The sequence below is a fragment of the Dipodomys merriami genome, unplaced genomic scaffold, assembly GCF_024711535.1.
Source record: "Dipodomys merriami isolate MVZ:Mamm:240054 unplaced genomic scaffold, mDipMer1.0.p SCAF_36, whole genome shotgun sequence".
Taxonomy (NCBI): Eukaryota; Metazoa; Chordata; class Mammalia; order Rodentia; family Heteromyidae; genus Dipodomys; species Dipodomys merriami.
In genome coordinates, this window is record NW_027205159.1 from 1,007,364 (window position 1) to 1,020,401 (window position 13,038).

General features: G+C 37.7%; 1 protein-coding gene across 4 annotated transcripts in view; it reads right to left on the minus strand.

Annotated features, from left to right (window-relative positions):
• Window positions 1-13,038, minus strand: part of Mgat4a (alpha-1,3-mannosyl-glycoprotein 4-beta-N-acetylglucosaminyltransferase A) — a 104,033-nt gene that overhangs the window by 57,326 nt on the left and 33,669 nt on the right. For 3 of the 4 annotated variants that reach the window (XM_069988489.1, XM_069988491.1, XM_069988490.1), the window contains exons 3-4: window positions 5,613-5,780; window positions 3,696-3,836 (exon numbers count right to left, since the gene is read on the minus strand). In XM_069988489.1, the coding sequence (XP_069844590.1) occupies window positions 3,696-3,836; window positions 5,613-5,780 (309 nt within the window). The remainder of the gene's footprint in view (window positions 1-3,695; window positions 3,837-5,612; window positions 5,781-13,038) is intronic. The other variant, XM_069988492.1, reaches the window with a different exon arrangement.

A 13,038-nucleotide genomic window follows, 5' to 3' on the forward strand; every position in this document is an offset into this window, starting at 1 on the left:
ATGTTTTCTGGAAGACTCTATGACTTAACCTTTTTGACCACTAAAGTCATTTTCAGCTGGACCTATTCTTAATCAGGGTATGTATGTGGAAATTGTGAATATAATCACTGAAATGAAAAATAACTGGTCCTTTATAATATTTGTTGTTTTTGGTTTTTATCCTATCTAATGACTCATATCATTTGCTCCAGAAAGTCCATTTTAATTTTCTTTAGTGTTGTCATCCATGGTATTGATCTTTGATTCCAGGGAACTTCTATTTGTAGAAGATATACTTTTGTTTGGCTGGGTAGTTTTAGTTTCTGTGGTCCTAGAGATTGGACCACAGGTCTTACTCATGCTAGACAAGCATACTACTGCAGCGCTCCATTCCAGCTACAGAAGGCACCATTTACTAGCTGTAGTTGCCATGTCTAATCAGAGCAGCTACCTCTGAAAATTATGTAGGAGGATTCAAGGTGGTGCTGAGTAAGTGGGCAGAATTTTGTTCTGGACTTCAGAATTCCAGTCTTCTCTCAGGGTCAGTAACCACTGCAGTCTTAGGAAGGCTTTGCTCCTCTAAGTTCTATTCCCAAACTACTAAAAAACAGAATTTTTAGAAAGCAGTAGTTTTCCACTAATATAAAAAGCAGTCATTTATAATACAAAGTCCCTATACAGCTTATGGGGTTGCATAAAATTCCATATGTTATGTGCAAAAATATTTTTATGTGCATTTTTTAAACATAGGTTAATAGCCTTCCTAGGACAGAAAAGAGTTCTGCAGCTCAAAACTATTAAAAACTGAGAATTTAGGAAGGAAAAAAATTTAATGCAAATTTGCATTTTCCAGTCCTCCACTTCCCCTAACCCTACTCCTGCTGGGTTTTGTCTACCTTTCAAAAAGTGTCAATTTTATAAAAATGTTAACTACTAAAAAGTTGGCTGATCGAGATTTTGTTACATTACTATTGTTGATAAGGTCATGTAAATAAATGGAATAAAATAAAGTATCTTCAAAAGAAAAGAAATGTCAAATTCACAAAATTATTAAAAGCAGGCTATTCTTAAAGAGCCTGATAAAGGCAATTAAAGTTTGTTAGGGTTTTTTTTGTTGTCTTATTTGGAGTTTTTCAGTTGGGTTCTTTATTTGTTTTTGTATTCTGAAGGTTTTCTGATAGTTCATTCCTTTGTTTTTGCAGAGTTGCAAAAGTGATACGATGTTCCCATATACTTTTCATTTCATTTTCTGGCTTTTGGCTGTTTCAAGATAGTCTTGGTATGTAACCCAGCTAGCGTAGAACTCATCATCCCCCTGCCTTAGCTGCTAAATGCTGGGGGTTGCAGGTGTATGACACTATGTATGCCAACTGAAAGTTATTAAATGATGTGAAAACTTCTCCTTTCTCCCCTCCTTACTCTCTTGTACTATGGTTTTCACTTGGGACCTCAAGTTTGCTTGGCTTACTTGCTTACAGTTGGCACTCTACTACTTGAGCTATACCTCCAGCCCGGCTTTTCACTGATTAGCTGATATAGTCTCAAAATCTTTTCTGTTCAGGCTGGTTCTAAACTGCAATCCTTCAGATTAGCCAAGATTACAGGCATGAGCCACTTATGCCTTACAAAAATTTCTATTTTCGGGGCTGGGAAGGTGGCTCAGTGGTAGAGCACTTGCCTTGCATGCCTGAGGCCCTGGGTTCAATTCCTCAGCACCACATAAGCAAAAGAAAAAAGAAGCCGGAAGTGGCAATGTGGCTCAAGTGGTACAGTGCTAGCCTTGAGCTGAAGAGCTGAAGGATAGTGCCCAGGCCCAGAGTTATTCTTTTTTGGTTGTTATTAAGTAGTTGTACAAAAGGATGTTATTATTAAGTAGCTGTAAAATTCCATAAGTTAGGTTATGAATATAATGCTTCTTGTTCACTTCATTTTCTCCCATCTTCCCCTCCCACTCATACCCACAAGTTACATAGTTCATTTTTTACACAGTGTACATTGAATACAATGACTGCATTTGCTCACCCTTCCTTCCTCCATTCCTGTGACCCCTGCTATTCTTATTAATATTGATGTTTCTTACTGAAATTCTGGTTTTTAAATGGAGAGATATAATATCAGCTTAAAAAATAATTAACAGGGGTTTGGAAGGTGGCTCAGTGGTAGAGCGCTTGCCTTGCATGCATGAGGCCCTGGGTTCGATTCCTCAGCACCACATAAGCAGAAAAAAGAGCCAGAAGTGGCGCTGTGGCTCAAGTGGTAGAGCGCTAGCCTTGAGCTGAAGAGCTGAGGGACAGGGCCCAGGCTCAAGAGTTTAGGCCCACGACCGGACCCAAAAAATAAATAAATAAATAAAATAATTAACTATCTAAGAAAAGTAATTTAGAGTTACCTTACTTATTAATCTTTGTATATCTGGCACATGCAGAATGGTATTTCTTGAATCAATAAAAAAAATGGGAGAATAAATATGAAAATGATTTTTTAAGCTACTGCATACTTAGAAGGACAACATGTCTTAAATGACTAATAGAAAGATGACAGAACTAAAATAAGATAAATGTAAAAGCATATACTAATAGGTTAAATAGTATGAAAAAATGTGACCCTCCCCCCCAAAAAAAGACAGGAAAATACTTAAGATTCTTATCAAATCAAAAGCCAACTAGTCCAGAAGTATAGTTCCATAGTAAGGTGTTTGCATAGAACATATGATGCCCTGAGTTTAATCCTTGGGACTGCAAGAAAAGGAAGAAAAAGTGTAATAAATCAGCTTTTCAAAAACATTAGCACAAAAATGAATGCCAAGCTGGGCAAGGTAGCCTACCCTTGTAATCCCAGCTACCTGGGAAGATGAGATAGAAATAACTTGTGTTCAGGCCAGTCTCGGTAACAGTGACATCTCATCTTAAAATACAGATAGCAAGTTAGAAAGATAGGAAAGGAAGGAAGAAAGGGAGAGAGCAACAGGAGAGAGAGAAAAATGGAGGAAGGGAAGGTGGGAGGGGAAGGAGGCAGGGATGAAGGTATGGAGGGAGGGGAGGAGAAGAGGAAGAGGGAGGAAAGAAGAGAAAGATAGATAAACAAAATAAAAATTACAATTCAATGGCTGTGAAGTAATGAGTTATATAAGAGAATGAAATATCACTTAAGTCTCTAGCATTTTAAAACCTACAAAGAAAAAGTTAATGAAGTTCAAATGTAGGATTAAAATGTAGCAAGATGTAGTCAACAAATCCTATCAGGAAAATCCAAGAAGCCCTGGTGAGACAAAGAGAGAAAAATTGCCATAAATTATTATTTTAGTATAGAGGGAAGAAAATCCAAGTATTACTCCATGACAAGTTAAATGAAAGTGACTATCTACCTACATCTTTAATAAAAGGAGGGCAAACATAAGACAAACCTTGATATGATTGTATAAACTACTAATGTTGAAATAAGATACAAGGTGGAAAATCATCCACCACCCCAATTTTCAAATTGAAAAAGTACAAAGGTTTAAATATTTGTCTGTCTAAACTAGGGTTCCTTGATCTTATTCTGGTCCGTGAAAAGAAATGCACAACTCCTTTCCTCATGGAGTTTGGAATGAATCCCAAGTTACTGAGCACAGATAAAGACTTTTTTTCTCTTATCTGCCATTGGTTAACACTAATAAGCCAAGTTACAATTCAGACAAAAGGTACAGCCATATTAGGATCACTAAATAAACATACCTCCTGTTCTTCCATTTCCAATCTGTACAGCAGGATGAAGACTTTTTTCATTTTGCAATAAATGAGGCAAATGATAATAAATACTTGGCACTTGAAGGGATTTTTTGCTTGTTAACTCTTTTAGTAGCTTTAAGGTATTATCTGAAATACAGAAACAATTAAGCCACAAGCCACAGGAACATCTTAAATTACAGAATTTGCTGACTTCATTTTTAAGATAGCGGTATTCATTCTTTTTACCTCTAACTTCTTTTTATAAAACTTATCTTTTAAATATTCAACAAATATTTATTGGTTATCTATCTTGTTCTAGGAATTGTGCCATGCATATGAAAATCAACAGTCATCAAAACACATACAGATCCTGCTTTAAAGAAACTTATAAATTCATGAAAATAACCCACAGGCTACCAGAAATGTGATATATCCTAACAGAGTTGAAAGACAGAGGAAAGGTCACCAACAAATTATTTTTAAAATGCTTAATATTTTCAGGTATATTATGCAATGGTCATTTATAGATATTCAAATAGTATTTTGAAGAATATTTAATGACATAGGAAAATTTCTCATGGTACAATTTCAAGAAAAGAAAAAAATGCATGGAAAAATAGACTAGAAAGAAACAAAAAATTGTTAACAGAAAACACCTGGCTGGTTCACAGGTGATTTATTATCTATACTATTCCATAATCCTACCCAATACTGTGACAAAATACATACTTATCATCAGGAAGGGAAGCAAAAGATGTAAAGGGTTCAAAAGTAAGGTAATAATTTCAAGATTAGAGGAACACTTGGTTTATCGATTTGTTTAGATTAGCAGGGTAATCACAAAAGATCACACAACTTTAGAGACAACTGATTAGAAACTTGTTTCATCCTAACTACTACATAAGATGGGCACAGAAACAGTAAAAATAATTGGTGTTCATTTTACTCTGACTTGAAGATCTCAGACAAGGAACAGGTTAGACATTCCCAAAAAGTGTACACTATGGAGCTGGGAAGGTGGCTCAGTGGTAGAGTGCTTGTTTTGCATGCATGAGGCCCTGGGTTCAATTCCTCAACACCACATAAACAGAAAAAAAGCTGGAAGTGGTGCAGTGGCTCAAGTGGTAGAGCGCTAGCTCAGGGACAGCACCCAGGCCCAGAGTTCAAGACCTACAACCGACCAAAAAAAGCAAAAAAAGTGTACACTATGAAACCAGGTATCTTCCTTAAAATTTAAATTAAGAGTACTAATTAAGCCAGGTGCCCGTGGCTCACGCCTGTAATCCTAGCTCTCAGGAGGCTGAGATCTGAGGATCACGGTTCAAAGCCAGCCCAGGCAGGAAAGTCCGCTAAACTCTTATCTCCAATAAACCACTAGAAAACCATAAGTGGTGCTGTGGCTCAAGTGGTAGAGTGCTCGCCTTGAGCTGAAGAGCTGAGAGACAGCGCCCAGGTCCAGAGTTCAAGCCCCACAACTGACCCAAAAGAAGAAAAAAAAAAAAAAAAGAGTACTAACTGCTTTAAATACTCCAATTCTCAAAAGGACTTCTGAAATGTATATACATTATATAGAGAGAGTGTATATACATATATACATACATATATGTACATGTCACAGCAATATGCATAAACAAAAAGTTAAATTTTAGTCTCATTTTGAATGCCTTAAATGATATGTCTTCACCATTGTCAATAAACTTATACAACTGAAAACTTATCTTGTTAGTATTCTCTTAACATCAAATTTAGCAATTGAGAGTCCCTTTACAACTCACTAGCACAGAAAGTTTTGTGTGCTTTTCTCCCTACATCCTGCTCTGAAGAGTCACAAATGAGAGCTGACAAATTATACAAGTTTTAATAACATACTCCAAATAACCCCTTAAAATAATCATTGCATAATGCAAAATATATCATTTGTACCTGAAAACTTATTCAATTCATCCTTACTTCCATTTGTTTCTGCTCCTACACGTCGGAATTGTTGTACAATGGTGCTTAACTCAGAGGAACGTTGGGAGATTCTGTGTTCAGCTATTCGGAGACGCTCTTTTAAAGCAAGAAATTCTCGTTGATAAGCAATTAGTTTTTCTATAAAAAGCAAAACCAAAAAATAAGTTTTAGTGTATCTTCTTTCTTCTTGAAGGGGAGAAGAGGGTCAAGACAGTTTCTTACTATGCTGCTCAGGCTGACTTTAATCCTGCAATCTTCCTATCTCAGCCTCCTGAGTGTTGAGATTACAAAGACATGCCATCATGCCCAGCTCTTACATTGACCCACCAAAGGAGATTTGTGTATTTCTTTAAAAAGAGAAGAAGAAGAAGAAAAAAAGAAAAAACAACAACCAGGTGCCAGTGGCTCACGCCTATAATCCTAGCTACTCAGGAGGCTGAGACCTGAGGATCACAGTTTGAAGCCAGCCTCGGCAGAAAAGTCCATGAGACTCTTATCTCCAGTTAATCACAGAAAAAATAGCTGGAAGTGCTGCTGTTGCTCACAGTGCTAGCCTTGAGTGAAAAAGAGCTCAGGGACAGTGCCCAGTCCTAGAGTCAGGCCCTAGGACCAGTGAAGAAGAAAGAAGAAAGAAAAAGAAGAAGAAAGAAGAAGAAGAAGAAGAAGAAGGAGAAGGAGAAGGAGAAGGAGAAGGAGAAGGAGAAGGAGAAGGAGAAGAAGAAGAAGAAGAAGAAGAAGAAGAAGAAGAAGAAGAAGAAGAAGAAGAAGAAGAAGAAGAAGAAGAAGAAGAAGAAGAAGAAGAAAGGAGGGAGGAGGAGGAGGGAGGAAAGAGAGAGGGAAGGAAGGAAGAAAGAAAGAAAAGAAAGAAAGAAGGAAGGAAGGAAGGAAGGAAGGAAGGAAGGAAGGAAGGAAGGAAGGAAGGAAGGAAGGAAGGAAGGAAGGAAGGAAGGAAGGAATCTGGGCATAGTGGTGAACATCTAAAATCCTAGCTACCTGGAAGGTGTTGTTAGGAGGATCTCAGTTACAGGCCAGCTCAGGAAAAGTTGGTTAGAACCTCTACCAAAAAAAAAACAAACTAAAACTTGGGAAGTAGCTCAAGTATAATACTAGCAAGTGTGAAGTCTAAAATTCAGTCTTTAGTTCCATAAAAAGAGACTCTGAAAACCTCAATGAGCTTACATATACAACAACCTTAATTAAACCACTTATTTTAATAATTTGAGACAATCATTAGTCAAGAAAACCTGCTCTGGGAAATAAAAATGGACTTACAAGGATGAACATAGGCATTAAAATAAGTATCAATGGGAAACAGAGAGACAAGTACACAGTAAGAAAAGGCCCAAGGACAGAACTGAGTATTCATATTCATACCAGCAGTGGATGTACAGTAGTTGAGGCAATGGGAGTAGAAGTTAAGAAAAGCCTAAACAATAGTTTTCAACTTTTCTATCAATTTTGCTAGCCTAAGGCTACTACTTTGACACTGAAACTAAAGTCTTAGAAAGGCTATTTTTATTTAATATTATAATCTCTACCTTATTCAAAGATAATTTATAAGAAACAGACTTATGAAATTAAATCTGCATGTTTGGTAAAGTTGGCCTTAAATCATCCACTGAGCACAGTAGCTCACACCTATCTATAGTCTTGATACTTAGGAGGCAGAAATCAAGAAAAATCTCAGTTTGAAGCCAGCGGAACATAAGCCAGGCACTGGTAGCTCACACCTGTAATCCTAGCTACTCAGAGGGCTGAGATCTGAGTATTGCAGTTCAAAGCCAGCCTGGACAGGAAAGTCCATGAGATTCTTACCTCCAATTAACCACCAGAAAACTGGAAGTAGCATTGTAGCTCAAGTGGTAGAGTGCTAGTCTTGAGCTGAAGAGCTCAGGGACAGTGCCCAAGCCCAGAGTTCAAGCCTCATGACCAACCAAAATAAAATTTTAAAAAAAGCTGGACATGGTAGCACGCACATGTCATACTAGCCATGCAGAGAACACAAAGAGGAGGACAACAGTCCAGGCCAGCCTAAGGCATACAGAAAGATCCCGTCTCAATCAATAGTTACGCACAGTGACAAAAGCTTGTCATCCCAGCTTCATGGCAGTCTGAGATTAGGAAGACAGAGGTTCCAGGCAAGCTCAGGCAGAAAAATTCACAGGATTCAATCTCAATGGAAAGAAGCTGAGTGTGATGATATATGCCTGTCATCCCCATGATGACAGAAAGTGTAAAATAGGTGTATCATGGTCCAAGCATGTACCTGGGCAAGAAGCAAAACTCATCTCAAAACTATCAGTGAAAAGAAGGACTGGAGGCATGGCTCTGTGATAGAACAATAGAACACCTGTCTTGCAAACTTTGCCCTGATTTTAAATCCCACTACTGACAAAAAAAAAAAAAAAAGTTTTTTTTTTTAATTAACAGATAAAGGGAAAGCATTGCTTATAGCTGAGCATCAATTAATGAATGCAGAAGGAATGATGAACAGAGGAAAATCACCATTTCAATCACCATAAAAATGACTTATCCCTGGGCACCGGTGGTTCACGCCTGTAATCCTAGCTACTCAGAAGGCTGAGATCTGAGGATCACAGGTCAAAGCCAGCCCAGGCAGGAAAGTCCGTGCGACTCTTACCTCCAATAAACCACTAGAAAACTGGAAGTGCCACTGTGGCTCAAGCGGTAGAGCACTTGCCTTGAGCTGAAGAGCTGAAGGACAAGGCCCAGGCCCAGGCCTAGAGTTCAAGCCCCCATGACCGACAAAAATAATAATACTTGAACAAGAATAAAAAGTGAACCTCTAAGTGGAACATTGGGGGCTCATGCCTGTAATCCCAGCTACTCAGGAGGTGGAGATCTATGGATGAACCTTCAAAGCCAGCTCAGATAGGAAAATCTGTGAGATACATTATCTCCAATTAACCATCAAAAAAACTGGAAATGCTGCTATGGCTCAAAGTGGTAGAGCACTAACTAGCCTTGAGCACAACAGCTAGGACCAGTGCCCATGCCCTGAGTTCAAGACCCAGGACTAGCACACACAAAAAAATTAGACAGCTAGGTGCTAGTGGCTTACTTTATAATCTTAGCTACTCAGGAGTGTGAGATCTGAGGATCTTGGTTTGAAACCAACCCAGGCAGACAAATCCAAGAGACTCTTATCTCCAAATAACCAGCAAAAAGCCAGAAGTGGAGACCTGGTTCTAATGTAAAACACCAACTGTGAGAGCAAGTTCAAACCCTAGTACTAGTATTTTACAAAAATGTTGTGGGCTGGGAATGTGGCTTAGTGGTAGAATACTTGCCTAGCATTCATGAAGCCCTGAGTTCAATTCCTTTGTACCACATAAACAGAAAAAGCTGGAAGTGGTGCTATGACTCAAGTGGTAGAGTGCTAGCCTTGAGCAAAAGAAACTCAGGGATAGTACCCACGCCCTGAGTTTAAACCCGAGGACTGGCAAAACAAAACAAAAAAATGTTGTAACTAGTAGGTGAAAGTCTGAAGAACAGAGTATATCAACTCAAAGTTTCTCCCCACAAAGTACTCATTTTTATGGAGGGACAGATAATTTAATTTTACAGTAGTAGAGAAACATGGCAGATGTTAACACATCAAGCACCTCCTGAAGTTACACATAGCAAAGGCTTGGCACGTGGCATTTCTGCTGAAATGCATAATCTGAATCTAATCTCAAGGAAGCAGCAAACATGACGGATAATGTATAAAACACATGGCTTATACTTTAAACAGTGTGAAGGTCACTAAAGACAAAGGCTAAGGAAATGCCCAAGACTAAGGGGAATAAACAGCAAAATGGACAGCCTAATCTTGAAGTGGATAAATGATAACAAGAAACTAGTGAAAAACAAATAGAGAGTACAAGTGATTCTGAGAGACCCGAATAGATTTTGGAATGTTTGAAAAGTTCCCTTGGGGAATTTGAGTCACATAGATTCCACTGTGGTCCCAGATGCTGTTCTTAATCCAAAATCCATGGCCACAAAAAAGCCATTTTCCACCTCTCTCAAATCCTTTGTTTCTATTCTATCCTTCTATGTCAAAAGAGTTTATATTAAATCTCCTGAACTTGTGGTAATGTAAGAGTAATGCCCCTATTCTTAGGAAATAAACACTAAATCATATAGGAGTAAAGAGGCATGTTTCTATTAATTACTCTCAAAGAGTTCTTAAGAGAAACAAATATCTATGTGACAGAAAGTTAAAAGAGTGTATAGCGGGCAAAAATATGTAACTCTTCATTTCTTCAAATTTTTTCCATGAAAATCATTTTTTAAGTGAGCAGGAAAATTGGATGGTAGATATAGGTTTGGTCTTTGATCAGTTCTTGGGTGGCAGTTAGAAATATGAATCCAAGTGTACTCTGTCTACATACATTTTCTTGGTAGTTTCTGAAACTAGCCTTCCAGAGAAGACAGCTTCACGGAGGAAGAAAAAAAACAAACAACAATGCTTTTAGAGGAAGACTCCCACCTCTAATTCTAAAATGTTCTGATCTGAGGGGACCTGAATACACTTTTGGAAATCGGCCTGTGGACTCTTACTATCTACCTAAAGTCACAGATTTCTTTCTGTTCAGATGCTGTTCTTAGTCTGAAGTGTATAGTTATGAAAAGCTATTTCTCATGTATACCACCTCCTTAGTTTCCACCCTTCCATATTAAAAGAATTTTCCACAACATTGGGAGACAGTCACAAAACACCTAGAAAGCCAAATGTGTTTCTTAAAGGTTTCTAGAATTTTCTCCATTTATACCTTCCATATTTATACACTTTCTTAAGGAAAGCCATGTATTAGCTCCTGGCAGTTTCATTCAAACGTCAGTATCATATACAAAAAGTTCCTCCAATTACTATTAAGTTTTCAAATAACTCCCTATTTTCAATATTAGTAAGAAATCCCTTATATTTGCTTTGAGTCATTTCAGTTTATATGGGGGATCATACTAGGAAACTTAGGGACTCTCTTAACAGGAAGCACCTGATTCTGCTTAGTTTTGTTATTATAGACAAAATGTTTTTAATTCTAAAAATTTATACATCCAGATTACAAAACTAAAGTACTAAAGTACAAATCATGTTTTGTGAATCTAAGGTTCAAAACCATAAAAATTCACCAGATGTGGTGGTACATGCCTGTAATCCCAGCTTGCATTGCAAGTGATCTACCATTAATTTCTTAATTTTTAAAAATGTAAAGCTTAATAAACAGTAAAAATCTAGCTCAAAAGGATGTTGGTATATCATCTGTTCTTTAATATTAGACTAAACTACTTCACACACATAAACAATTTTCTTAAAAGGCACCAATGACTCAGATCTATAATCCTTGTTCTTCAAGAGACTGAGATCTGGAGGATCTTGGTTTGAAGCAAGTCCAAGCAGAAAAGTCCATTAGACTCTATCTCCAAAAGCTTTAACTGGAGATGTGGCTCAAGTGATAGAGGGCAGCCAAGCAACCAAGCCAAGCAAGTGTAAGGCTCTGAATTCAAACCCTGGCACAAGAAGGGGGGAGGGGGAAGAAAGGCAGGAATGAGGGAGGGAGGGAGGGACTTCTTCACAGTTGTTAAAATTCCAAAATTTAACAAGTTTTACATTTTAGGAAGTTACTACCTTTAAAAGTGTTTTTGATGGGGATGAGGAGAAAACTGGGAGAGATCAAGGGAAGGGGTGATAATGTCCAAAAAGAAATGTACTCTTTACTTGACTTACAAAAATGTAACACCTCTATACATCACCTCTGTAATAACAATTTTTTTAAAAAGTGTTTTTGCTTAAAATCTCAGGAACAGTGCCCAGGCCTTGAGTTCAAGTCTCATGACAAAAGGGGGACAGAGTTTGCTTCATTTGTTTAATTTCACATTCACCATTTTTACAACCAATTTAAAACAGAAAGAAAAGGGTCTGGATGAGATCACATTTACAACCTCTAAATAACAAAATAAATACAAAAATAAGAACTAGATTCAAAAGGAGATTTAGAAGAACTGAAGACTAGAAAAGGCAGTGACACAGTCAGCAGGAATCCAAACAAAATAAGTTTAAAAAAAAAACAGAATTATATGAATAGACTATTTTAACAGAGAGCCAAAATTTAAAACAAGAGCAGATATCTCTGTTTCCTAAACTCTTTCCTACACAGAATCCATCTGGGCTTGTAAAAACAGGATTCTGGAGTCTACCTCCAGAGGTATTGATTCTATAGGTGAGACCAAAAATGTTCTAACATGTTCCAGGGTGATGTTGATGTTACTTGGACCACCCACTCAGAAAGAGGGGATGGCTATTATTGTCCCCAAGGCTAGACCCAAGCAGCCTAGAAGTAGAGTTCTCTCCCAGCTTCTCCTCCTCCTTCCCATTGGTCCAAATGTCAAGGGACCTCATTAACATGTTCAAGGCCAAAATTTCCAAGATTATATTTGGGACATTGAGGGGTTTCAAAGTATCCAGTGGACACCTATTTCACATATCTTCAGGAGTTACATGGAATTATCCCTGCCATTCTCTGTTTCCCACTAAAATCCATCGCATAAGCAAGGACTCTCAAAAGGCCTCTCTGAGATCAAAAGAGAAAATGGGGTTCAAAGTTAGACAGAATCATATACTTTACTCAAGTTACAATAAAGACCATAATGCATCCTATCCTCTCCCCTCTGTGATAACTTCATTATACTTACAAAGCAGTTTGAACTAGTGAATGTATGATTGGAAAGCTTCTGGAACACAATCACTATTTCTCTAAGTTGTCCCTTAAGTAATATAATCATTAACAGTATAATTAAAAATAAACTTCTAGGTACAGGTTTAATAAGTTAAAAATCTATCTAGTGACCTTATAAAGCATACCTTATGACAAACAAATGATGCTACATATGCCTATGAGACACTTCCTTAGAAATATATTTTTTAATCTAAATGAAGGCAGTCATTTTCCTTGATTTCCCTTGAGGAAAGGAAAATCTTCTTTTAGTAATTTCATTAAGGAGCCACAAATTCCATTATCATAGTGAAATGAGGATGAAAAGTAAGTCGTGTAACTGAGGATAATACTCACTTGAATATACTTAAGATGTATGTCTTTTTTTTGGGGGGGGGGGGGTCCGGCCCTGGGGCCTGAACTCTGGGCCTGGGCGTTGTCCTTCAGCTCTTCAGCTCAAGGCTAGCGCTCTACCACTTGAGCCACAGCGCCACTTCCAGCTTTTTTCTTTTTGCTTATGTGGTGTTGAGGAATCGAACTCAGGGCCTCAGGCATGCAAGGCAAGTGCTCTACCACTGAGCCCCTTAAGTTGTATGTCTTAACAGTTCTTTATTGTTTAAAATATTTACTTTTAAAGATGATTTTACTCAGTCTTATTTTTTGAAATGCAACAA